A 27,926-nucleotide genomic window follows, 5' to 3' on the forward strand; every position below is an offset into this window, starting at 1 on the left:
CTCTCTGTGAACGAGACTTTTGCACAGATGATCGACTGCCTTGAGCATAAGTGAGCTGTTTTCCAGTAAAAAAGTCCAACTTGTTGTTACATTTATCAACCACCCACGTGGAAATGGTCTTGTCAAATAAGTCTGTTTTATTTTCCTTAAAACCGAGAACCCTGCTTGCTGGGACCTGTTGTGGGTTTGACGTGATGATGCTGCCTCACCTGAACTTTGTTTAAAAGCGCCTTTGTTGAGACGGGTCTGAGGTGGACGGCCGCATGAGTGGTGGTAAATGTACAGCATTTGAGAATCCCTCCTTCAGCCCACCAGAACAATGTTGAGCAAATGAGTAGGTTATATCTTCAGTCTTGCCTGCGGCTTTAAGTAGATCTTCTTGGTCTTGAATAAAGCGCTTGATTTTTTCAAGCTGTGTCTCTGTGTCATTTATACTGACACCTTCTTCCTCCAATATTCCACCTGTCATTTCATACAGATTCAGGACTCCCATTTTAATCTGTCCAACAAAAAGTGTTTTTTTGGCAGCAGTGTCCTGAATGTGTTGCCACTCCTTTTCCCATTTTGAACCTTCAACTCTTGCCGCATCAAACTCGGCCTGGGCCTGCAGTAGTTCATCGTATTTTTCCAGCTGCATCGTCTTAAATTCGTCTTTAAGACTCTTAAGTGTCTTCCTCTGCTGAAGGACATTTTTCTGTGCCACGCTCAGGTCACTATGGAACTTGTCTCTGCAGAGAAGGAGGTTTCTTAGGTAAAGTGCAAGCGACTCGACCTCTTTAAACTCAGTCATTTTCATCGCCTGCGCTATGACATCTGAGTAAACAGAGTGTCTTTGTATTTCAAGGTCTAGCTCCTCTTTCCTGTGGTTTTTTTGAGCGTACTCCTCATTTAGGCTGAGTAATTCTGCTTTCATTTGTAGTACTTCTTGTTTTTCACGCTCTGCTTTCTCAATAGCTTTTTCAGTCTTTTGGTCTTGTAGAAATATGTCAAAGTTAAACTCTTGCTCCTCTACATTCTTGATGGCCTTCCGGAGGTCTTCTATGGAACGTTCTAATGCCCTCAGTATCTCTTGCCTTTTCTCGTACAAAGCTTCAAGGTCCTTCTCCTCCCTCTGTTTTGTTCGTAGTTCAATGAGGGCGTCTGTTAATACAAACATAGAACACTTTCCCGGATACAACCTTTCGAAAACATCCTCCTCAGTGGAGAACTTGTATTTCTTGCTGTACATCTCTAAAGATTTTATGAAATAAATTACACCAAATCTGAGGTTATCCTGACAGGAAGGCTGGCACAATGTTCTAAAGAAGATAAATGGTCAAATGTCGCTTCCATATATACTGTTGGTCAAACTTCAAAGCCAGTTAACCTTAAAAACTTTAATAGCGGTTATGTGATGTCATTGATCGTGTCATCGATCATGTCATCATTAACATCATCAAAGCAGTCATTTTCAACTAAACACAATGCAGATAGTTGTACATTCTTATGCAAACCATCACTATTGATCATTCTATGATCTGATCATTCCAAAACTTTAAATGCTCACAGTCCACTCACCTAGAATTCTACAATACTAAAATGTAGTTGGACACACTGATCACAACATACAAAACTCAGAGGATTTTGCAGCCAGTGATCGAGAGCTGAAACTGGATACTGACGGAACCATCGTATCCTTTGATGTCACTTCCCTCTTCACCAGCATCCTCACCACCAATAACCTGACAGTCGTTAGGAAAGGACTAGAAGAAGACCGCATCCTGCACAACAGAAACAACCTTAACCCAGATCAGATCTGCTCCCTCCTGGACTTGTGTCCACATACTTCACCTAGAGAGGTGACTTCTACAGACATAAACATGGATGTGCCATGGGTTCTCCAGCATCACCTATTGTTGCCAAGCTATACACGGAGGAAGTAGAGAAGTAAGCACTCAACTCCTTCCCAGGGACAACAACCCCCCATCTTAGGGGTTTAGGGAGTTAGGGTGTAATCGTTACATCTTAATGACTCCACCCTGTTCCCACCTCCCACCTTAACAGGCCTTTTCAGGCCAGGGTGGAACTTGGGCTACTCTGGAGAACATAACTGGGTTGCCCAGCCACTTTATTCAGATTGAAGAAGCTGCCTGAATAAGTAGTAAAACGTTTCTAACAAAGAAAAAGACGTCTAGACATTATTCAATCTTCAGATAAGAGACAAAAAGTGTAAAAAAAGTGTGACAGCAGTGCTGCCCAGCTCGGGGAAAGGGGAAGCGATGTGATAAAACAAAACAAGCAGACTCTTGAGGTCCCTTTAAAAAATAAAGCGGTGACAGAATGTGTAAGAACTACATGCAGAAGGTGAAAGCGCTGACAAAGCAGCTGTCCCAGAGAGACGCTGAAATCCTGCAAATAGTGAGTCTCTTTGACAGCTGTCACAAATTGGGTATTAGGTTTTTGAGGAACCAAGTGAGGAGACAACAAGAGGAGGTTTCAAACTAAAGAGGGTTACTGTGGGGAGTTGGAAGAGAAAACAGGAAATCACTTCACTTGGAGGACAGGAAAAAACAGGGAGTAAAAGGTGAGAACTAAACCAAAACTAAGAATCAGAACCTAAATCAAAATGCAGGAGTGAGGAGAACTAACACTAGGGCAGGTCCAGGGTTGAAGTCGTGCGGGCGGTCTAGGTGCATGAGCCAAGAAGCAACAAACCCTCTCTCCAGGGGCCAGAAAGGAGGACGGCATCGGCAACGGTGGAGGAACTCTGAGACAGGAGCACCTGCAGGGTGACGATGATCACCTCTACAACCAGCAGAGGATCCACTGACCCAGACGCTGGCTGCTGGACTGGCATGTCACCGACCGGCTCAAGAGCTGGACCTGCGATGGCCAGCACGGGGACAGGAACAGGAACAGACAGGGTGTTGACCTGGACAGGCCCATCCAAACCGCCGGCTGCATCGACCTGTGCGGGCCCTTTCTAACTGCTGGGGGCGTCAACCTGCCCAGGAAGCAGAAAAGAAGTGGCAGCGTCGACCTATTCGGGAAGCAGAACTGAGGTGGAGGCGATGGTCGGGCCGGAAACAGGATCAGGCAGGGTGTCGGTCGAGCCCAGAGAGGAGTGTCTCTGTTTACCCTTACACCTAGAAATGGGCAGCATCTCTAACAATTTAGGCCAGATATGGGGGGGCCAAAATCAAACTGACGGACAAGAAGATGAAGTAAGAGGTCACTGACAAGTTGGCTGAGGAACAGAGAGAAATGGAAAAAGAGAAAATTAAACTGGTCAAATAAATTAAAGATCTCGACCAAAAGAACACGAAGCTCACAAAGGAAGAGATAAAACAGAGAAAGAGAGAAAAACAAGAACAAACTGGTGGAGCAAAATGAAAAACCTAAGGTTTTCCACATTAAAATGCAAAAGAAGAAAAGACAGTGGACTCTGTGGCTACAGTGACAAAAGACAATAACATAAACAGATATAAAAACCTAAACTCACATAGAAACTTCACAAATAGAGAAGTCAAATATCATTTTTCTACCATTCATACACATGTACTAAAACTATAGAAAGCTAGTCGACAGAAGTGTGCTCATAGGTAAATGGTTGCCCACATGTTATTGCAGCATCTTGTGGTTATTATGAAGCCGGAAGATACTGAAAAATCTCCTAACATTACTCCATGCAATTCAAAACTGACCACAAGATTTAATCTAGACCTCTTAGACAAGAGCTGAATGCTACAAGATTCTTCAAGTACTGCTCAGATGTTGAATGTTGCAGTTGTTTGATACTAGTTGTAGCTATGTGAATATTTGTAGGAATTCTTTTTTTTTTTTTACAACACTACAATAATTTCTCGGTGTTTGCCCTATTCTGCACTTTATGGATTCTAATGAAAATATCCAAAGTTACACAGATTGTGTTAAAAAATTTAATGTGTCAATCAATCCATTATCTCCTATCCTCTTTGGGTCATCGGGGGCTGGAGCCTATCCCAGCTGTCATCAGGGGAGAGGCAGAGTACACCGTGGACAGATCGCCAGTCTAAGACAGGGCCACAGACATTTGCACTCACATTCACACCTATGAGCAATTTTAGAGTCACCATTTAACTTAACACTCATGTTTTTTGGACTGTGGGAAGAAACTGGAGTGCGTGGAAGAACATGCAAACTCCACGCAGAAAGGCCAGGATCAGGCTGGGAATTAAAACATTAAGAAAACTTTCAAATAAATAAAAACTCAATTTATCAAATGTTTTGGGTGCCTGATTAGACCTCTCTTTTCTAATGAATATTTAATGTATTTATTAATTTGAATATCAAAATGAACATTTATTTTTGCTGCTTTGTCTTGACATTGCAATCTCATGAACACCGACATTCAGAAGTCGGTCACCAGCTGACATGGTGACTATCATAGGTTTAGGTAATAGGACCCAGAAGCACAGACACAAGAGGAAGGTTTAAGATTCCAAATCAGGGAAATTCCAGATCAGAGGTCCTCAGACGCTGTCTAGACAAGGAATTTGAGGTCCCCAGAGCAGATTGGGTCAGTTCCGAAGGAGGACTGCAGTAAACAGGAACTGGACAGAAAACACTGGGGAGACAAGAGACAGGCTGGGGCAGAGCACAACAGGGTTAGAGCACTGACAAGGTCCAAGTCTAAAGAATCCAGTATCCAGATGACAGAGCACAGGGTCAGGTTTGGAAAACTCAGGTTCAGATCCAGTAAGCAGACACAGAGCAGTAAAACCAGGCAAAGTCAATGATGAATTTAGACTTCTGAGCCAGGCCAGAGGGAAACACAATCCAGAATCCAGGTCAGTCAAGCAGAGTTCAGATAATCAGAAAGACTTATGAAGCCAGGGGGTCAGACAGGTAATCAGGTTCAGGGACAGATTCGAGTAGTACCTGGTATGCAGGTGAGCTGGAGAGTTGCTTCACAGTGTAGTTTGGCAGGCAAACTGATCAGACAGGAAGTAGGCTGGTTAGCCACCTGGCAGGTAGGCAACAGGCAGACAGATTGACAGGCTGGCAGGTTAGAATACAATCCAAACAACGCATAGCACCTGGCTGGAAGGTTCACTGAAGTTATGCAGAGGGATAATCTGGCAGGGAACTGAGGCAAGAGCCGGGTTTACGGACTGTATACCCCAAATACCACCAGCATGTGGACATTCCCACCCGTGATAAGAACACTCTGGACCATGTTTACAGCAACATACGTGGTGCATACAGGGCTGCACCCCGCCCCCACTTCGGACACTCAGACCACATCTCTTTGTTCCTGTACCCTGCTTACAGACAAAGACTGAAACAAACACACCCTGTCACCAAACAGGTTAAACTCTGGACCCCAGAGACCGAGAGCACCCTGCAGGACAGTTTTGCTCTGACAGGGCGGATGTGGCAAGGCCTGCAGCACATCACAGAATACAGGACCAACACCACCAACATCACCACCTCAACAGACAGCCTGCCAGACGACCTCAACACATTCTACACCCGCTTTGAGGGCCCCAGCTACACTGCAGAGAGGGGGCCCACACATACCTGGACCACTCAACCCCCCTCCCCTCCACCAACTGTCTCAACGACCCAGGTACACAAAGCTCTGAGGAAGATCAACCCCCGCAAAGCAGCAGGTCCGGACAACATTCCTGGGCAGGCCCTAAGAGCATGTGCCAACGAGCTGGCTGACGTTCTCACCTCCACCTCTCCCTCAGCCAGTGCACTGTTCCTTTGTGCTTTAAGACCACGACCATCGTCCCCCTGCCTAAGAAGAGCCCACCCACCTGCCTGAATGACAACAGGCCAGTGGCACTCACTCCAATCATTATGAAGTGTTTCGAGAGAGTGGTGCTGGCCCACATTCAGAGCAGCATACCTGACACTATTGACCCCCTGCAGTATGCCTACCGGCCCAACAGGTCCACCTCGGATGCCATTGCTGCTGCCATCCACTACTCCCTCTCTCACCTGGAAAATAAGGACCTTAGGATACTTTTCATAGACTACAGCTCCGCCTTCAACACGGTCATCCCCCACAAACTCACCCACAAACTGTCCACACTTGGTCTACACCCCACCCTCTGTGACTGGCTCCTAGACTTCCTGACTGGCAGGCCTCAGTCTGTCAGGATTGGTAACAGGACTTCAGCCAGACTCATCACAAACATTGGCACTCCACAGGGTTGTGTACTCGGCCCCATCCTCTACACCCTGTTCACCTATGACTGTGTCGCCTCCCACAAGGACAACATCATCCTGAAGTTCGCGGACGACACCGCAGTGATAGGACGCATTGCTGGCGGTGACGAGGCAGCCTACAGGAGGGAGGTGGCCAGTCTGGTGTCATGGTGTGGAGACAACAACCTCACCCTCAACACGGACAAGACGAAGGAAATGATAGTGGACATGCGAAAGGAGAGGAGAACGCATCAGCCACTGTTCATCCGGGATCTTGAAGTGGAGAGGGTGAGCAGCTTTAAATACCTGGGTGTCCACATCACTGAGGACCTCACTTGGACACCTCACGTCACGCAGCTGGTCAAGAAGGCCCAACAGCGGCTGTATTTTTTGAGGAGGCTGAGGAAGTTTGGCATGTCGCCTAAGATCCTCAGCAACTTCTACAGCTGCGTCATTGAGAGTGTCCTGACCAACTGCATCACGGTGTGGTACGGCAGCACTACTGCCATGGACCGTAAACGCCTGCAGAGAGTGGTGAAGACTCACCAGGACTCCACTGCCCTCTCTGCAGAGCATCTACCACCGCAGAGTCCACAGGAGAGCTGCGTCCATCCTCAAAGACCCCTCCCACCCCCAGCACGGACTGTTCACACTTCTACCCTCAGGACGGAGGTACAGAAGTGTGAAATGCAGGACCTCGAGACTGAAGAACTCTTTCTTCCCCTCTGCCATCAGACTCCTAAACAGCTGACAGGAGTTTGCAACCATGAACATAACATAACATAACATAACATAACATAACATAACTGTTACACGGACACAACTGATACATGGACACAACTGCTCACGAATCACATTTTGTATTTGCACACAAATTGTTTTTTGAATTGCACTACCGCACTGAGAACGGCACTACCTCACTTTATTGCCTACTCAGAACGGCACTACCTGACTTTATTGCCTTTTTTTTTAAGAACTACACTACCTCACCTTATTGCTCTTATTTGTTTGCTCTTATTTTTTTACTTTTTTTATTTTATTTGTATTTTATTTTATTTCTATTTTTTGTAAATTCTCATCTTACTTACTGTGTGACATTCAGAGTGGAGGGCAAAGTAAGAATTTCATTGTACAGGGAAACATGCGTTCTATCTGTGCATATGACAATAAACACTTTGAATCTTGAATCTTGAATCTAAATAGCCGGGGGAACAGGTGAAAACAATTAGGCGTGGTGATTAATGTAAAGTAGCAGAACAGACAATGCAGGAAGTGGAAACAGGGAATACAAAATAAAAGTCAGGGAGGCAGGAAGTGAAACCAAAAGGCCGGATCAGGACAGTGACAAGTAAATTTGAAACACAGGTCCTACCATCAGATAGCTTGCAATAATAGCATTTGCTTTAACTTAGTAGCCAGAGCTAATAAAAATATACTTTTATGGGCACAAAGCACATTCATAAGAACAATAAACATGTGTTTGGGTTGCAGATTTATAATGTAAAGTTGGATTTGCATGCATAGGTGGGATAGCATTAGCAGTGAGCATCAGCAATTAGCAGGAGCAATCTACAGCTGTTCAAGTTGCTAATGAAACCAAAAATTAAATCCAATCAGTAAAGTGAAGTAAAATGTATAGTTCACTTAGACCAGCTCAGCTGGTTTGGTTGGTTTAGGACACCACTGATTTTGAACTTGCTTCTTTTGGTCCTAATTTGAGTAGTAGATGTAAATGAATGCCATTAAACATCCTCTTGACTTCCCTATATCAAAATATCTCTTTACTTCTAGATGAAAAATGCCTCTAAATGACTTCACTTGAAAGAAACATTCAGTTCAGGTTATGTCATCTACTACATCAACTATGGAGTTTGTAATCACTGATTTTCAAACTGATTTTCCAGAGCTCCCCCAGATGACATCATCTGAACTCCGAATGATGAAAAACTCATCTGGGGGAGTTTTTCAGTTAGAAGCAGAGAAATATTATAATATAGGGAAGTTAGAGGGAAGTTTAAAATCATTAAACCAATAGTGTTCATGCACACAGCACAGGATCAGAAGTCAAATGCTATAGGGCTGTGATTGTCATAAAGAGAAACTTTCAAATGAGTGATAGGACGTTTATGTGTTATTATGTATGTCATCCGGTATGATATTGTAATTTGCTATATTAAATATACAGTGCATTCAGATAGTTTTCAGACCTTTATGTTTTTCAATTTTGTTACGTCGCAGCTAGATACTCAAGTTGCTTATTGTTTTCCCTGCACAAATCTACCCATAACACCCCATATCGACAGAGTACATTTTGGCTTTACACACCCAGATTGGGGGATTTTCGGCCCTTCTTCTATGCAAATCCTCCCAGGCTCAGTCAGGTTAGATAGGGCCCGTCTGTGGACAGCCTTTTTCAGGTCTCTTCAGAGATGTTTGATAGGGTTCGCGGCTCTTGGTGGGCCACTCTAGGACATTCACACAGTTATCCCTAAGCCACTCCTGTGTTGTGCTTAGCTACGTTAAATTGTTGTCATGTTGAAATGTGAACCTTTAGCCCAGTCTGAGGTCCTGAGCACTGTGGAACCCTGACCAGTCTCAGAATCCCTGCTTCATCCACGCCCATCTATCCACGTCAGATTCCCCATCCACTTCCTGTACCAAGCGGTGGCGCTGTTCGCAGTGAAACGGTGTTTGCGTACCGACGAAGAAGAAGAAGAAGAAAAACAAAAAAACCAAAAAAAAAGAAGAAGAAGAAGAAGAAGAAGAAGAAGAAGAAGAAGAAGAACTCGACATCACATGATGTTGTGTCATGTGACTTTTAGGGTAAAAAATAAAACAGGAAGATATTTTTGTTGTTATATTTGTTGGATTTCCTGGCTCCAGGACGGAGCAGCAACGCTGTACGCCGGTCGTATTCTGCATCTAAACAGCGTTTCTTAACGCTTCTGCTCTTTTGAGGGTTTGTGTTATTTCAGGTTGTTGGTACGTGCTGTTCACTTGCACTGACCACCGGGAGCTTCGTCCGGAAATTCCCCCAGTGTTATCATAAGTGTGATTATCCACTGAGGTACGTACAGTTTATGAACACGACCAGTATGTTAAGTAAGCCACCACGTGGGAATAAAACTCATTAAAATCTGCACAATATGTCCACGTTCGTTGTTTTGACATAATTCTGCTGAAAATGTCAAAAAAACGTGAATTCAGAAGAACGATACCTTTGGTGGTTCACACTTTTAATAACAAAGAGCTTCATACCTGCCTGCACCTTCATACATATGCGAACTTTGAATATATTCCTTTCAGGTTAATGTAGGCTGTGCTGATGTCATTATATTTCATTGTCACCCAGATAACCTTATTAAGACGGATCCAGTTTGACCATATGAACACATAAAAAGGTTTTACTTGTGGATTTGAACCCTTCCTCATCACTTACATACAGTAAAAAGCTTCTTTGGGATTGATCTATTAAAGGCCAGAGAGAATGATAAAAAAAAAAAAAAAAAACTTTCATAATTCATATGGACACTAGACTTGTTTTTAAATTTGATAATAAGTCATGTCAGTTTGGAGCTGGTGACCCGAGTGTGATTGATGACTGTACGGCAAATAATTGACAGTTTGTAATGAAGCTAATTCACATGGTTAGCCTAAATTGAAGCACTGGACTAGTATTGCAATTTTAATAGCCAAATATAAATACTGTGAAATTATTAAGGCTATTTTTTAATGTATGTTTAATGTTTTCAGTGAAGTGGAGCTGTTTGTCAGACGATCAGTGTGGTCTTTCTGAAGTAAATCCATTTCTCTGTCTTGTCTCAAAAAACAGCTTTTAAACCATGACATTGTTTTTCTATTTTTGTTTTTTTTATTCTTAGTGTTTATGATCACAGCAGCTTAACTGAAGAACTTCAGAACATATAGGACAAGCCAACTTAACCGAAAACTGCATTTTATACCTATATTGCCTTTATTGTTTCTTCCAGACTCAGAGGTCACCATGGGCTCAGCGGTGGAGAGGACAGACGAACATGTGAGGGAGTATCTGATCTACCGTGGGTTTACCAACACTCTGAAACACTTGGACAGCGAGATCAAAGCTGACAAGGAGAAAGGCTTTAGGGTATGACTAATGGGACAATGGATAGAAATAGTTTTGTCTAGAAGATTAGTTTATTGGTTGCAATTGTTAATCTTTTGTCTGCAGGTGGATAAAATCATTGATCAGCTGCAGCAGTTCGTCCAGAGCTTCGACCTGTTTGGTATGAAAGAATACTGGCTTTACCTGGACAGACGTCTGTTCTGCAGACTCGAGGATGTGTACAGATCCACTGTCAACAAACTGAGAACCAGCCTGTACAGATACTATGTCATCAACACCATTCAGGTATCATGGAGATAAATGAACCAAACGTAACATTGCTGAAACAGAACAGCAGTTCAGGTTTTCTTCAACCTTTATTTTCTTCTTCTAGAAAGGAAACCTGGAGAAGACTCAGGAGTTTTTTCAGAAGCAAGCAGTGGAGCTACAGGGGCAGGTTGAGTGGCGTGATTGGTTCATTCTGCCATTCATCCCCACCCCTGAGCAGAACCCCACCTTCTCACCGTACTTCTCCCGCCAGTGGGCGGACACCTTTCTGGTTTCACTTCATAACTTCCTGTCAGTCCTCTTCCAGTGTATGCATATTCTTCATCAATCAAAATGCCGACAAGATCGCAGTTTAATATGTAGTTTAAAGCTGGATTAGATTTAATAGCAAATGGTTTAAAAGATGCTAGGCTCATCCAGTGTGTACTGTGTCTAACTGCCAGTCTGGGTTTACTGGGTTCCAGTCCTTAACTGTTTTCCACCCCAGCCTGTCCTGCTTAGTTTCGATGCCGAAGTGCAGAAGATGACCAGTCTGACTGAAGAGAACGAACAGCTCCGGCAGTTGGTGAGGATAAAACTGGGATTCCTATTATTGTTTTTTAAATATTATTTTACACTCAAAATATTTATAGAAAAAAATCAAATAGATGAATGCAGTTTATAGTCTAACCTGTTTTTTTTGTAGTTTGTCAGTTGTTAATGTTTCAGACATTCAAATCATTCGAAGTACTAAGAGTCAAAAAATACAGTCAAAAAAATTAGTCCAAACTTTTGCCATTAAAATTTTGTATATGAACATGATGTTGAAAAATTCTCCAGATTTCAGTCGGTTTAAAAAAAAGGTCTTTAGCGTTCATTACAGTATAGCCCTTGTCAGGATAAAAAAGACCCATATTTGACATTTTAAAAGTCACATAATATGGACCCCCTCCCCCCCATTTCATTACAAAAAGCCCCACCTACAGGTTGGAAACGTTGTCACAGTCAGATAGTTTCTTAGATCAGGTATTGTTAAAAAGTTACCTGTATTTCTTTAACATAGTGCATCATTTCTTTTGAAATTGTCTGTTTTTTATGTAGAAATAGCCCGTTATTTAGTTCAAGTGGTGGAGACTTTTTCATGTCTTCCTCTCATTATTTCTGACTTGTCCGTCTCATTTTATTCCGTCCAGCTGTTTGCCCTGCAGACAGAAAGTCGGGACCAGAGGGACGGAGACGAGATGGTTCACCACAAACTGCCAGCATATGTCCAGAACATGGACCGTCTGGGAGACACTGAGCTGTGAGACACCAACATCAATGTCAATTACTTATGACTGATTGGGAATAGGATAGCTGCCATTCTGTTTTTTTTAAAAAAGTCTTTGTGTAAAGAGTAACTACGCTTTCAGTACTTATGTGTTTGCATTTTGCCCATAAAAATTTAGGCCATGATTTTGATATACGTTTACCAAATTTCATATTGTGTATGAAAAAGTGAGGTTTTCTGGTCAAATTTAGCTTCTTTTTGGTTAAATAGTCTAAATTAAGTTCGGTCCTCGTTTGGCTGCCATACTTTAAAGTTAATGGGAGGTTTATTCTTATGATGTATGAAAAAAACCTTCTAGAGGAGAAGATACATTTGGCAGCCTTTGGAAATCTTCTACCTAGCACAAGCTTTTTACCTGGCATATTGTCATTATCAAAGTTGTTTTTTGCACTTGCCTTGCCAATGTTGTGTTAATAGAGAAGAGTCCCACTGTGGACCTCATTTCTGAGGCCCCTCAGGTCTGCAAGCCAGTCAGAGAAGACTAGATTTTTAAATGTGAGGTGTGTTATGTCCTTGGGGGGCTTTTTCTTTCTCAACAAACACAACATTGTTACTTGCTGTGGGCCCCTAATGAATGCACGGCACCTTACATATGGGGGCCTCACCCTTCTGACTAGCTTACACGATGTGGATCTGAGAATTGAAGGCTGCGGCCGGACGGTCTTTCTGCAGTGCCCTAAGTGGAGCAGTAACGCACAGAATGGTTTAAATAATTTAATATTGAGCTGTGCAGCCAATTATTGCTGGCTACTGCTTTAATGAATGAAAAAACTAAACAGCCCACTTATGCCTCTGAATTTCCCAAGATGTAAAAGAAATTTCCCCACTGTTGCCGAATCAGACCAAAAGAGACTATTTGTGAAATATTAGCATAGGAGATACAGCTATCAAGACTGTTTAAAAACTGGAGAATTTGAGTCCTAGAAATGCATTGATCTGCTGCCAACAGTGTAGCTAAGGTTGCAGCAGAGGGACAAATACTACACTCGGTATTGCACAGTCCAAGACGCTTGTTTTTCTACATTATTGTGAATACCACTAAAGTGGTATTTTAAATAATACCCTTAAATAGAATTTGTAACCAATGGAGTTTTTATACATTTTATGTTACCACCCGGCACAGGACAGACATTTGTGTTTTCAGCATCCCTGTAGCTTTTTTAGTTTTACTAATTTATTGTTGTTTTACTGCTAATTTATTTATTATTATTATTATAAACAATTCCACTATCAAGTCTAATATATGGATTTTATTCAATAGGAACCCTAATAGCAGAGATTTAGAACATAACTGACCTTGTGCTGAATGAAGGCTGCTAATGCATTTGTAATTCTACAGAAAAGTTTAGTCCTGCGTTTCCTCGCTGAGAAAAAAGTTAATATTTTAGAACCAAAGTCAGAAATTTCTTGAGTAATTAAAGATTGCACAACTGAAATAATGATTCAGTGTTAAAATAACATAATTACTGATGTTCTCGCTATTTATCACCGTCCATATGAATTGCAGTGGGAGAAAAACATGATGAGTAGAGAGGGAAAGAATGTAGGGATTTTTAAGAAATTTTACTACAGGCTGTTATTTAGTCATTAACTCATATGTTTATCCCAGTCACTTTTAGAATCCTTTTTAGGCACTTTACAGCAGACCAAACTGTTCATGTTTATGTGGTCATTTAAATACAGTTGCTTGCAAAAGTATTCAGATCCCTTCCCTTTATTTTGTTGTACATTTAATTTTTAATGGATAAAACGCAGTGTTTACCAAACAATCTACGTTCATTAACCAAAAAAATGACAGAGTGAAAAGATGATAAAATTTTCTAAATTCTCTAGCTGTGTCTAGAACTTGACTGTCCAAAGAAGTCTCTGTAGACCTCCACCATAACCTTTTGTGGTGGGAATAGATCAGAGCAAAGGTACAGAACAATTTCTGAAGCTTTGAATCCCAGCAGTCTTTGGACGGTTTGCCAGCACCAGACTCATTGGGCACTAAGCTAAAATGTGTAGGGAGGTGACCAGGAACATAACTGTTAATCTAACAGGGTTTCACAAGTTCTCTGCAGGGAACTTCTAAAAATCTGCAGCTGCCAAAAGGGATCACTAGCTCAGTTGAGCTCCATCCACCAGCACATTGTAGAGTGGTTTGAGAGAACCCAGAACCTGCTTTCAGTTTGCCAGACAGCATTCTATTGTCTGTGAGAGCATAAGGAAAGTTTGTTTGGTCTGATGAAATTAACTGTTGTAGCTGGAGTGTCTCTCAGTTGTGAATTATAAATATAAATACTTTTAACATTTTAATTTGTTTTATTTTAAAAATATTAACATTTTTATATTTAGCCATTTAAATGTGTGATGTAAAATGATGACTTACTGTGTAACACAATGAAGTAAGCATAAAGTAAAGAAATACTTCAAGTCACTGCAAAATATATTTTTAAAAGACTGTTAACTTATTGTTAATTATAGAATATTTATGCTGTTTTACACTGTGTGCTGTAATGCAGTTGAAGTTGCCAAATAAACAATTCACCTGATGAATTGTTTCTTGTCAGTACAGTCCATTTTTTTTATCATTTAGGGTTTTCGCCAGCTGACGGTAGACGTTTGACTGAGTTGTCATTTACAGCACCCTCTAAAATTAATACTACTACAAATAAATACAAATAAAAAAAAATAGTTGTTAGTATAGAGCAGTGGAATATTGGGGATGATAACAGAGATGAATTGTATCCCAGTAGATGAGAGTTTGTTATAAGAAGATTGAAATGAGTGAGCCTGAGATCCTCAGGGTGGTAATTCCACTGGCGAGGCATATTGATAGCTGACTCATGGGAACATCCAGCAAAGACTTTTGAGGAGTTCAGGCTGCACCAATGTTGATCAAGGGAGAGGGGGATTCTGAATTGTTAATTCAGGATTAAAAAAATTAAATAACCACAGTGATGAAGCTAAAAGCTAAGTAATATGTGCTTTTTCACTGGCTTTAGTTAAAAATGTAACATCTGTTTATTGTTTTATCTTGGAGTTAAAATGCAAACAACAATTTAAAACTGAATACACACTTCAATATTTATTTCCCTGTATGCATTAACTTACTAGTACTTACTAGTTTATGTGGCATAGCAATATAATAATATGTCAAAAACAAGTTATTAAAGTCAGAATTTGCTAGATAGATGTATAATACTGGGTGGAGCAGAGCAGATTATCTCCTACTAGTGTTAAGTTACATAACGTAGTTTTAAGTGTGACAGAGGGAAAACATGGAAAACAAAACTGCCCATGTTGTTACTTTGCAGACTTTCTATACCTTCCATACTGTCTGGGTTCAAACTGCTACATTTACACTACATTTTACATTTAGTCATTTAGCAGAGGCTTTTATCCAAAGCGACTTACAAGTGAGGTACAAGGCAGCAAAAATCTAAGTCAAGGAGAAAACATCAAAGCAAAGTCCTATCGGAAAAGTGTTCACAGTTCACGAGATGCAAGTGCGAGAAAGAGCAGAAAGGATTTTTTTATTTTTTATTTTTAAGAGTTTTAAGTGCATAGGAAGACGCGGAAGAGTTCTGTTTTCAGCAGTTCAGCAGTATTGGGTGAGAGTCAGCTGAGCGTGCAGAGTTTGGTAGCTCGTTACTCCACGATCATTGTGCTAAACAGTTTTGCTTGGTGTCTTCTGTCCGGTGCTGCTAAAGGAGCATGGTGGTAGTCTAGCATCTAGGAAAGAAAACGTGTGAAAAGCTTTTAGCTTTCTGGAATCTCACACCTGCTTTCATCATGGAGCCATTTCTTAAATAATAGGGAAGAAATTTGTGAAATCTCTTATCTTAGGGTTGATTACGTTCTGATAGTTAAATGTAAATGTTTTCAAGCATAATGAAGTATAATAAGGTCAAATATATTAATGATGCAAAAGAAACCAACTTAGGAGAGTCATGACTTGCATCAGTTATGGAATGTGACCTCAAATTAATACATGAAATAAACAGAAATCATTTTTTCCCTTAAATTTTATACATGGTTTTCCACTACTGGCAAAAAACCTTTTCCCTCTTATCTACCTTGTTGTTTGGACCCGGTTGGTTTCCTGTTGAAGTGCGAGTCTTGAATGTCTTGTTCTATCGTGGAGTTATTGTTTTACATGAGCACGCTGTGCTCTGCTTTTGGGGGTTTATTCCAAATCACTGGTAACTTATCACATCTTAGGTTTGTTTTGTACTTAATTACTAGGTGCTGCTGTTTAATGTTGCCCCTCTAAACTCTATCATTCTGCCCCGTTAGGGACTTGGTGTCAAACCAGCGTACCGTCAGTACCGCCAGTACTCCTTCCAGAAACTTCTTCTCTACATTCCTACCACAAGGCCGACGCACTCCAGGGAAACCACCTCTGGTCTCCACCGGGCCTTCACCAAGCCAAGTAGCAGTGAAATGGAAGGACCCACAAACCTGTCAGGTGAAAGCAAGTGGGAGAATCTCAGAGCTGCTTTGAAAGCATATCATGCCAGCTTCAAAGTCCCCATATTTCCAACGCACTTGGACACACAACTTGATTGATTGTTTGAGAAAGCAGTTTTCAGATAATATCAATGAGTAACCTCAGCACTAGAGTAACTTTAGCTGCAGCCCAAGAAAGTTGACTGTACTGAAGGTGCAGATATTTTAATTATGCTTGTAATCTCCTCCTCTCGCGAAGGTCCTCATCATAATGCATGGCCGACTGACCTGTGATCCTCTATTAAATCCAAAAGGAATTTGTTCTTTTTTAGCCTGCAAAGTCAAAAGAAGCTAAGGAGGTAAAGCCAGTTTCCAGCCAGATATCAAGCAGTGAAGCTCCCAGTTCTCAGTCTCAGCAATCAACAAACCAGTCGACAAACCAGACGTCACATCCTAGACACAAGAGAATCCAGGACCATGAAAAAGAAAGGAAGGAGCTTTTCTCCAAACCACCCCAACAGGTACCTGAGGAAGACATTTTGGGAAATAAGGGTATTTGTTTTCCGGTCTAATTACAATCATGAGGATCAGCAACGCTGCTCCTATGAATGTAACATATGAAGCCGGATTTATTAGCAACTGTGGTGCAGGAGGTAGAGCGGTCATCGAGCAATCCCACAGTTGTTGGTTTGATCCCCAGCTCCTCTGGTCACATGTTCATGTGTTCTTGAACAAAGCACTGAACCCCAACTTAGTTGCTGCTGGTGAGTGTTGGCCAGCTGCAAAGCAGCTCCCCCATAGGTGTATGAGTGCGAGTGTGAATGGGTAACATTTACCATTGCTTGTTAGTGAGGGTTCAACATAGCTCATGTTTGTCTTCTCCAAATTAAATTAAAGGACCAGGCTACGTTTGACGTAGCAACGTTTGAGGCCACATTGGGAGTTCATGATTAGCTGCTGGTGTTTTGTTACTGTTGGTAATATAATAATAAAACCTACTCCTGTTTAAAAACTTGGATCGAGCTTAAAGTATATAACTTATGTCAGGCGTTGATAAGCCTAGCTCAGTATAAAGACTGGAAACAGCTAACCTAGTTCAACAACAGATCTTGTTTCTCTTCTAATGCTCACCAATAACACATTCTTTCTCTGTGATTGAGGCTTCCACAAACTAATATGTAAAATCTTTCAAATTATACAGGGAATTGTGTCCTGGAACTGTATGTTGGTGAACAAAACAGCTCAGCATAATATTAATAATTAATATATAATATAATAATTTATTCACACGAATTAGCAGTTATATATCCACCATTTACATTAAGAATTTTTCTGCTGTGAACGAGCTTCACCGTGGCTTCTGTTCATGTTGTGAAAGGGCTGAAGTTTAGGAGTAAGAAATGTTTTTTAGTCTGGTGTTATTGGGTCTGATTCTTCCTCTTAATAAAAAAACCTCTTACATTGTCCAGCCAAACACAAAGCACAAGGGAATTGTGTGAACTATGATGCCTATGACACAGCCCATCGGTCATTAAATTTATTTCTAACACTTACATCTTTTTGTGTTTTTTTTATTCTTATTTTTCTTCAGACACCAGAGAAGAAGGGGGAGGCTGGGGAAGGAGAACCTCAGTCTGAGATGTCTAGCGAACCTCTTGATTCTTCCTCGTTGAATAGCAGAAGCTGCAGAGGAGGAGCTGAGGGAGGCTTGTCAGCGGAACAGCCTTTTATCAAACTTAGCCAGGAGGAGTATGGAGAACACCACTCCTCTATCATGCACTGCAGGTTTGCCCTTCCCCTGTTCAGATGAAACCTATCATTCTTTCTTCTTCTTCCCCTTCATTGAAGCAATATCTACAAACTTGCTTGGTTTCTGGACAAAGTGACTGATACATAATCTGATACATGATCAAGAACTTCAGCTGCAGTTATTTTCTTTGACTTTTAATAAAAATGAAACCACTTCTTTCCTCTCTGCATCCAATCCTCTTCTCCCGTTTTTCAGGGTTGACTGTTCTGGTCGCCGGGTTGCCAGTTTGGATGTGGATGGAGTCATCAAGGTGAATCTGCATCATTTTAGATGGCTTGTATAAACATAAAAAAAGAACAAAAACTAAACTATTAGAGACAAACAATAAAGCCTTTTTCCACCTCAGGTGTGGTCGTTCAATCCCATTATGCAGACTAAGGCCACCATAATGTCCAAGTCCCCTCTACTGTCTCTGGAGTGGGCCACCAAACCTGACAGACTGGTACAAACAAAAGACACACACGGCACATTACTGTGTATAGAGACAGCAAAAATCAGGTTTCTCTAACCTTATGTTTAGTAGCTAATGTAGGAAACAGCATTTACATTTTAGAACTATTTTCAGTCCTTTCAGTAATATGCTGAACTCAGGGAATAACCTTGATACTAAACCTAACACTGAACATAAAGTATTGCAATAAGTCCACTATTACTAAAATAAAATACATTTGTATAGTTAGGTTGTGTATAGTCTGAATCACTATATCATGGAGAACCAAGTCAAAATTTGGGGTTAAGATGCTAGATTTGGGATTAGGCTTTGGCTAAAGGATGTAAAATGTTAGAACAGTGTTGAGCAATAGTCTTATGAAATGATGTAAGACAATAAAATGTCCTCCTGAGTAACAAAAATATGTCTTTGTGGACAGTTGTTACTAGGCAGCGGTGTTGGGACCGTGCGGCTGTACGATACAGACACCAAGAAGAATCTTTATGAGATGAACATTGACGAAACTCATCCACGGTACTGTTTTAATAACTGCGCTGTATGTATAATCGGGGTTGCAGAATCTGGCCGAAAAAGTCATGTTGCTATTACTGGGGACAATGTTGTGAAGGTATTATGAGTCAAATTGCTTGGTTTTTGGTAAAAGAGTGCAGCTAGAACCCTCTTTAAAGATGTAGTGTTAACTTTAATGTCCTATACAGGGATAAAAAGGCTTGGAAAGGTATTACAGTTTATCCTGTGAACAACACGAGTGCCTGTTATTAATCCCACGGCAGGCACTCATGATGCTCACAAGATAAACTCTAATACCTTTGGTGGTTTTTAAAAAAAAAAGACTTTTAGATGCAGTTAGATTTTGGAAAAAAAACAAACAACAGTAACATTTGTACATTCAAGTTTTATATTTTGTTATGTGGCAACAAATATTGGTTGCTGAGGTATAAATTCTTGAGAGTAAGACAGTATGTTTTGTTTCCCAGCATCTTGTCTTTAGCGTGCAGTCCCAGTGGTTCATCATTTGTGTGTTCAGCTGCAGCTGTCAGTCGGTCTGGAAATGTAGATTCTGTACCTCGACAACCGATACCAGTCTCTGGACAGCTGCTGCTCTGGGACACCAAGACTGTTAAACAACAGGTAATTAACTAGCTTGTTGGATAATACTTATTGAGATAACAAATAACTGTATTGAAGCACTACCAGCACTTTGAATGCTTAATCAGTTGAGTGCTTCTATCATCGGACTATCAGTACACAATCAAAATATTATAAAAGACAATATTCAAAGTCTCCATCAAAGCAGCAGAATGAGGGACAAACCACAGACCTTTACACTCATGTTTCCTCCTTGTTAAGGAATTTCTGTACCTCCTGAGCTTATTTCCAGCTCTCTGAATTTTTTTTTTTTTTTTGGAGCTTTATTTTGTTACTTGAACCTGATTTGATCCAAGTAAACACAGTGGATGGTTGTGTAGCTCCACACACTAGTGTTTTACACTAGTGTGTGGAGCTGCTTCCTTCAGAAGGAGGAGGACAAAAAAATCGCTTTGGTCAATCAATCATATTAATGTGTGAATCAGCAGGAACCAGCTCTGTCCCAGTTCTCTGTGAACTGGCCTTGCTTTGCTTTACAATGTATGTTATTGGGATTTCATGTGATAGACCGACACAAAGGGGTACATAATTGTGAAGTGAAAGGAAAATGATAAATTATTTTTTTACAAATAAATATCTGAATAGTGTGGCGTTACAAAACAATTTTACAAATTTAGTGGAGTAACAAGTACAGATTTTTGCTTTTAGATGTACTGGAGTAAAAGTCAAACTAGCCGTAATTAAATCTACTTTAGTAAAGTACAGATATGTAAACGTTTACTACAAATTAAAATTCCCAAATGTTGAAAATTAAATTAAAGGATGACCAAAATCCTAAGAAATCCTGAAGGAGCCATAAATATATGTACCACATCCATGAAGTGTTATGGCAGTCAACCTAATTGTTATCAACGTGTTTTTCTCTGGGAAACATGAAGGAATGGTTACAAATCAAAAATGTGTTAGTGGGGCTAAGCTAGAATTTAGAATTAAGCTCCACATACCACTGAACAATATTAACATGATTTGGTTATCATATTTGCTCTAATATTAACATGTTCACTAATGTAACCAAAATTGTAGAGGTGAGGTCAGTGTTTTCAGCTTCTGTTATTTCTGCTGGCTGTAATATTGTCTCTGTTTATTCTGTCTGTCAGCTTCAGTTCTCTTTAGAGCCTGAACCGGTAGCCATTAATTGCACGGCCTTCAACCACAATGGAAATCTGTTGGTGACGGGAGCCGCCGATGGAGTCATTAGACTGTTTGGTTAGTGACACAACTAATGGTTATTTTCAACTTTTTAATTAGTGTAAAATAAAATTTAAAAAAGTCAGAAGTTCAAAGCTCAAACATTATTTTAAAAACAGCTATATTTGTGACCAACAAAACCAAACTTTTTGAAATGTATTCTACTCAGCAAAGACAGTCCTGAGCAGTTTATTACATTTATGTGAACTCATGCATGGATATGAATTGTGTGTAAAGTGATGTTGGAGCACTTTTGTTAACATTTTACACGTTAATCAGTAAACACACAGTTCTCTGAAATCTTTGTTTCTGATGTAGATATGCAGCGCTATGAGAGTGCCATGAGCTGGAGAGCTCATGATGGGGAAGTTTACAGTGTTGAGTTCAGCTATGATGAAAACACAGTCTTCAGCATCGGAGAAGATGGCAAGGTTGGTGCTCTGCCCTCTGCATTTTTATCCAGAGGCCTTTACAGTGCTGCTTCCCAATTACCCATTCACACATACAGACACACCAATGACAGCCATGCAAGGGGCACACTTGAACAACTGGGGCCTTCACTGTCTTGCCAAAGGACACTGGGAGGAACTGGGAGTCGTACCACCGACCCTGTGGTTCATGAAGTCCAAAGAGCCTCGAGGCTCTTGAGTACGCGAAGTCACATAAGTACCAAGTAAACTGCTTTTAGGAGAGAACTGGATTAAGATTGAGCGAGACGTGGAGAGAAAAATGACATATTAGATGACTGTGTTGATTCGCAGTCATGCAGGTCATGGTTTCCCCCACAGGTGTGTGTTTATTTGGAGGCTATTGAAGACATTCCACCACTCACCTGTAAGACTCCTGCAGTTCTAACTGCTGGCTGTGAGTCCCAAATATACAGTTGTTAAATTGTTGATACCTTTAGAATCAGTGAATAAGCTGAATTTTTTTTTTTTTTTTTCTGAAAATGTGCGCAAGCCCAAACATACTGATCAGTGCCACCACTAAATGCTGGCAGCAGTGATTTGGTTGCCAATGTGTGGTGTCAAACTACCAATGTTCTATAACCTTACTAATTACTCAACTAATACAGGCTAGTGACTGTTACAATGCATATTCCCCCACCCCCTTCATGCCCACCTTCCCCTTGTTCAAATTTGTTCCACAACGGGTTAGTGAACAGTCCAGGCCGTCACATTTTTGGTCTGCATGCATACTTGCACACAGAGTTCGTCCTAACCTTTTCAAACTCAGGCTGGTGACAACATTTTTACCAGCCTGAACATGCGGGTTAGTGATTTAGTGTTGGCCTTTATTTAAGTGTCAAGGTCCAAATATCACACAGCTGACACAGTATCACAAGTGCACAGTAAGTGCTAAGACTTTATCAGCAGCACAATGAGAGTTTGCATGAGTAAGGAAGATGCAGTAAGCTGGACACAAATGCTGCGAAAACCAAAAAGTGTGTGTGTGTGTGTGTGTTCAGTTCATCCAGTGGAACATCCATCGGTGTGGAGTGAGGCAGTCAGAGCAGCTTTTACCTCAGGAGGCCACCGGGCCCTTCGTCCTGTCAGGGTACAGTGGATACAAACAGGTATGGAGTGTTACCGTGGAAGTAGCTGGTTTACCGATCAGACTGCATCAGACTTCTTTTTTTTTTTATACAAACATATAATGAAAACTGAAGTTATGGCTTATCGCTTGACCATTATAGCACTTGAGGAAGGCAAAGTTTCACATACAGTATTATACGTGAACCGATCAAAGCCCGACATAATGAGAAAATGAGAAATTGCTGAAAACATAAATGAAGCTTTATTCATTATAAATAAGGTCATCAAAACACAAGTCATGCTGAAAACAATTACATTTATAAAATAACTGTCATGACATGTTGATGCCAACTTTTGTGAATGAACCTTTGTTCAGGTGCAAGTTCCTCGAGGTCGACTCTTTGCCTTCGACTCTGAGGGACAACACGTGCTGACCTGTTCCAGCTCGGGAGGACTCATATACAGAGTAAATACAGCATCTGTCTAACCTTTGCCTCAAGTGTCCTGGATAAACCTGAACATCTCTTGGTTTTATTCATAGCTACACTTTTGGAAATTTCCTTTTTTTGCTTATTAAACTCGATGTTTGCTTATTATATTTTGCATATGTATTCGTGTTTTAGAAAGCACCTTTCAGCTTTGGTGGTTTTTGGCCTTGCTGACTCCAAATACATACTTTCATTTGATCTATATTTTGATATTCTAACCTATCCCATTTTTCACACCTTCTCCTCCCCCTCCTCCAGTTGACCAATAGGGAGCCATCTCTAGAGAGTGTGATGTCGCTGGGTGGACACAAAGCACCAGTGGTGACAGTTGATTGGTGCTCTGCAGTGGACTGTGGCACCTGCCTGACGGCCTCCATGGATGGGAAGATCAAGCTGAGCACACTTCTGGCACAGAAGTCCTGATCATGGATGTATTAAGGAGAAATGGATACTGGACTCACACAAGGCCAACAGTAGAAGAAAAGTACCTTTTCTGTTTTAGGGAGAAAATGCTTTTTGGGAAACTTATTTGTTGTAGTAGTTCAACACTTAGGAAAAATTGGCCAAAGTGCTTTATGGCAGCTCCATATTCAGCTCTCCTGATACATCCATGGTCCTGAAGGAGGACATCTGATGAGTCAGAGGTCATGAGCGTGTTCCCTATTTAGCATTACTGGATATAATTCCAGAATCTCATACATTTCTTTTTTATGTGATACAAACAGACTCCTGTCATAAATTCAAATTAACATTAAAATCATTATGATTAAAATCAGTGACATTCCATATGAGAGCTGGTTTCTTTCTTAAAGCTGCATTTAGGGATTTTTCTGGGCCTTTGCTTGAGTGTCCTCTCTCCCTTAGACTTGGGAGCAGAAGAGAATCAGTACAGCTTGATGTACTCTGAATTGTGGTTAACCTGTTGGCAACCAGCTGGCTACCTCCACATCCTGCCATAACAACATCCCACTGAAGTGTTTCTGGTCACTAGGCAATTGTACTCCAACGTTCTCGCTCTTGTAACACTGTTTGGTCTCCACCAACACCTGAGGAAAACTGTCTCTTTCGGGGCGTGAGGGCCGTGACACACCAAGCTGATGTCAAGGAACAGAACAAGACCAACTGCTATGTCAGCTCACATTTGCTTCATCTTGGATGAGAAGTGGCACTTTAACAGAGCACAACAGCGAGGGCCAACTGGCATGTAGCACTACACAGTCTGGGCCTGCATGACACAGGGAAAGCAGAAGACCTGGGACCGCGTATGTAGAAACTGTAAACAGAGCAGCGTTAACTTAGCATTTACACACAGCTCCCGCTCATCACAGAAGGTTTAGAACTATTTCTAATCATCAAGGTGTCTGTTACAAAGTTACAATTTATAACACCGATACTAGTACGGTGCTCTCTTGTGCACTGATTCACCCAGCCGAACAGCTAGTCGGGTTGGTCTCTTACCAATAGTGTCAACCCATTGGTGAGATAGTCCGTCATCAAATTGGCCTAAATACAACAGACGGGGTCTGACAAGTGCTGATATGCAAGACACGTTGATGGCTTGAGGCTTGAGAACATCCTTAATCCAGAAACAGTGTGCACACTAAAAGCATTTAAGCCATATTTAACTCAGAGGTTTTATGAAACCATAATGCTCTTTAAACAGCTGTGTACAGTTCCCACGTGTCAGCTCAGGTCACTCATGCCACAGGCATGTAATTGTAATTTGAAGCGTGTGTATAAACTTAGAGCATATTTTTAGAGTCTAGTAAGTATTTCTACAGAACTACAAATACAGAAGGCATAGAAATATACATAAACACAGTTGCTTTTCTAACTGTGTATATCTTCAGTGAAAACGCCTAACAAATTTGCAGTTAAACACAAACGTGTGTTGTTTTTTTTTCATGGATTTCATTTTGTATATTTATTTAGAGCTTTGTTAACATTGCAGTTGCATTCATTTTGGGGGCGACTGTGGTGCAGGAAGGTAGAGCGGTTGTCCACCAATGTCGCAGTTGTTGGTTCAATGCCCGGCTCCTCTGGTCATATGTCACAGTGTCCTTGAGCCACTGAGACACTGAACCCCAACTTAGTTGCTCCTGGTGACTGTTGGCCAGCTGCATAGTGTGTGTGATTGTGAGTTTTTATTTATTTATTTTTTGCATGTAACATCAGAATGGCATTGCGACAGCTGTTAAATTCTACTGGCACCTAGAATCGCGTGATGATCTTTGAAAAGTTACATTTCTGGCAGACATACAAAATGAAAGGTATTATTCTCACAGATCATATCGGATTGATAAGTGTCATGATCTATTCTTTCTGGTTATGTTTGCATTGTTCCAAATGATAGTTTTATGAGGAGGAAGCTTGTAAAGAAAACATAATTTTGCTGCAGTTAGAGACTGTTGATGAAGCTTTGACGGCTTCGGTGGTAATGTACACTGAACCTCACCGAGTGTCTTTACGGTGACGGATTCCAGCCTCTGTCATGTGTCAGTCCGCCGCAGGGGGCGCTCTAACAAGAAGTGCTGTAATGTAGTGCTGAAGAAGCAGGAGCCACAACAACACGGCGGAGAGTAGTGAGAGCAGAATCTCCAAAATGTCCCAAGATCTATGCTGTTAATCCTGTTTAAACACAGGCGGACTGGACGTTTCCATGAAAAAAAGAGCAGAAGTCACACACCCGGTGAGAAAACGGGTCCTGCGTGGTGTTTCAGACCCAGTGGTTAACGTTAGTTAGCTGCTCTCGCGGTGACGCGCAGACGGTTTAAAGCAGCGACCTGCACCGATAGTTTGTTTACACTCAGTCCGCTTCTCTTTGTCGGGTTTCTGGTTCATGTCACTGGGCTCCGGCACCGCGTGCAGACATGGAGAGTTTGTACAAGCGGAAAATGTTCGCCTCGATGCGAAAAACCAAAGTGGCTGCATCGAAGAAGCGGCAGATCGGCCTGCCCGCCTCTATACTGGACGACAGTGACGAAGGCTCCTTCTCATCCTCCTCCTCCTCCGGATCTCAGTCCGATTTCCAGAGCTCTCCGGAGGACCAGAGCGAGTCCGGGGCGACTTCTAGCGACGACAGCCGCTCCGTGACCCGCAGGAAGCGCTCGTTTCTGGGAGGAGACGACAGCTCCTCGTCCTCCAGCCAAGGGGACGGAGATGAAGAGGACGAAGAAGAGGATGATGAAGAGACGGACAGGAACCAGACGAAAAGGATGGTGCAGCCCAGGAAACGGAGCAGGTTGCAGCGACAGGAAGAGTCCGACTCGGACCAGGCGGAGGAGAAGCGGAGAGAGGAGGCGGAGAAGGCCAAGAGGAGGCAGCGGCACAACAAGCTCCTGGCGCTGTCCCGGAGAATGAAGGCCCGAGTGCCGAGCCGGAGGAGGAGCCGCCTGAAGCAGGTACACCTGGACCCCACCACACACTGGCCCTTCACTTCAGACTCAAACAGTTTGTAAATGCATTTGTCTTTTTCAAGAAATTTTTGTAGTTGAAACTAAAAACCGCACCTTTCAGTGTAAAGGGCTTCAGGTGACTTACAGGGTTATGCACTAACCCCAGGGTTAGTGGTTTGAGCCCCTGATCCTCTTGCTGTAAGCGTAACTTGTCACCTTGACATAAAAGTTTGGACAAACGACTAAACAATCTCACCAATGTGACACAATGTGTAAAAGGTGTTTGTCTGTGCGTATCTCCAGGGTGCAGGTGACAAGGAAGAGTCTAAAGAAGGCGAGGACGGGGCTGGTGGTGATGAAGCTGGGGACAGAGGAGAAAACGGCAGCAAGAAGGAAGCTGCAGGAGGTGAAGAAAGAGACAGAGAGGAGGACAAAGACGAGGACAGAGAGGAGGACAAAGAGGAGGACGAGAAATAGATCTGCACAGGGAGAGAAACTGAGGAGCACTTTGAATGTGAAGAACATAAAAATTAACTTGACTGAAAATGACACAACTGTACATTTTGTTCTCTTTCGCAGCACTTACAGTGGAAAACAACAGCTGGCCTTACAAAGGGCTTCACAGTCTTCTTGTGTTCCTATAGAAACAGACATTGGTGGCATGCAAGGAACAGTTGTACAGAGCTTCGGACAGCCTTGTTGAGCTGTCAAAATCTTTGAAGGACGTGGAGCCCGTGTTTCCAGTATACAGTTTTGTTTTTTTGGTGGCCCACCTAAAAACTTTTATTATATTTATCTCTTCTTTTCTTAAGGGAGAAGAACAGTACTGCATTCAAGTGCTAATGTATTGACAAATAATGTCCCTAATCAGAAGTTTGCTCTTTTTTTTTTTATATTCCCCTAATTTCATTTCCCCATTCTCTTATTCCCTTTTCTCTAACCTTTCCTTTGTTACCTTTTGTTAATGGAGTGGTGCATTTTATTGCACTAGTACCAGTTCAGACTGTTTGCAGATTTCTAAGCTTTGACAACCACGAATAGGATGTCAGTGGCAGTAACAGTTTTCCGCTGCTGTAACAACCTACAGTGTTTCATTAAGAACCTTGTGACATTTTGTGTGTTTCACTCAACTACTGTATATTTGACAGTATTGTGATGATACTGAAACACATGTTGCATATCAGTGCTGTGTAATTGCTTGTTTTCCAGTGTGTATCTGGGCTCATGTTGCTGTATAATGCTTTTCAGGCCAACCTGCCCCTGTTGACAACACCTATTTTGTTAATAAACTTTGCATGTCAAAACTTTATGACAAGCAAAGTTTGTGAAATAGTCACTTCCTAGCTTTGGTATCATGCAAGTACATTTTAGTGAAGATACTGCTTTTCTGTTTTTCTATGAGCTGAATGATGTACAGACAGTTGAAGCCTCAGGACAGTACCTTTATACCTTTTGTTTGGAATTCAGCAACTACAGTTCCCATGATGCTTTGACACAACCAAAAAAAAAAAAAACATTGGCACCTTTTTGTCATTTTTCAAATACGTCAACACCCAAAAAAACGTTGAAAATAAAAATATTGTTGGATTAGTATTTGTAGCTCTTTGATTCACAGTTA

At 41.5% G+C, this 27,926-nt stretch overlaps 3 protein-coding genes across 5 annotated transcripts; 2 read left to right on the forward strand and 1 right to left on the reverse strand.

Moving 5' to 3' along the window:
• Positions 1-220: 220 nt before the first annotated feature.
• On the reverse strand, positions 221-1,228 carry LOC137104054 (coiled-coil domain-containing protein 42-like). The gene has a single exon (XM_067484860.1). It carries the CDS (start codon positions 1,226-1,228, stop codon positions 221-223), a length of 1,008 nt encoding a protein of 335 aa, XP_067340961.1.
• Positions 1,229-8,949: 7,721 nt separating this feature from the next.
• Positions 8,950-23,699, forward strand: wdr91 (WD repeat domain 91). Of its 2 annotated transcripts, none has more exons than XM_067483585.1 (18): positions 8,950-9,244; positions 10,167-10,303; positions 10,388-10,567; positions 10,656-10,862; positions 11,031-11,114; positions 11,722-11,831; positions 16,140-16,311; positions 16,625-16,813; positions 17,884-18,077; positions 18,298-18,352; positions 18,449-18,544; positions 18,972-19,066; positions 19,531-19,684; positions 20,800-20,908; positions 21,209-21,321; positions 22,359-22,466; positions 22,802-22,891; positions 23,172-23,699. In XM_067483585.1, exons 2-18 carry the CDS (start codon positions 10,181-10,183, stop codon positions 23,334-23,336), a joined length of 2,244 nt encoding a protein of 747 aa, XP_067339686.1. In that variant the 5' UTR covers positions 8,950-9,244; positions 10,167-10,180; the 3' UTR covers positions 23,337-23,699. The 2 variants fall into 2 exon arrangements, with proteins under 2 accessions (XP_067339686.1, XP_067339687.1); XM_067483586.1 differs by having other exon boundaries at positions 8,982-9,000.
• A 1,742-nt stretch (positions 23,700-25,441) lies between these two features.
• Positions 25,442-27,901, forward strand: ccdc82 (coiled-coil domain containing 82). 2 transcript variants are annotated; one of them, XM_067483587.1, is made up of 2 exons: positions 25,442-26,367; positions 26,612-27,901. In XM_067483587.1, the coding sequence occupies exons 1-2, from the start codon at positions 25,784-25,786 to the stop codon at positions 27,009-27,011; spliced, it is 984 nt and encodes a 327-aa protein (XP_067339688.1). In that variant the 5' UTR covers positions 25,442-25,783; the 3' UTR covers positions 27,012-27,901. The 2 variants fall into 2 exon arrangements, with proteins under 2 accessions (XP_067339688.1, XP_067339689.1); XM_067483588.1 differs by having other exon boundaries at positions 25,442-26,314; positions 26,612-26,926.
• The last annotated feature ends 25 nt before the right edge of the window (positions 27,902-27,926 follow it).

The sequence above is a fragment of the Channa argus genome, chromosome 18, assembly GCF_033026475.1.
Source record: "Channa argus isolate prfri chromosome 18, Channa argus male v1.0, whole genome shotgun sequence".
NCBI classification, from domain to species: Eukaryota; Metazoa; Chordata; class Actinopteri; order Anabantiformes; family Channidae; genus Channa; species Channa argus.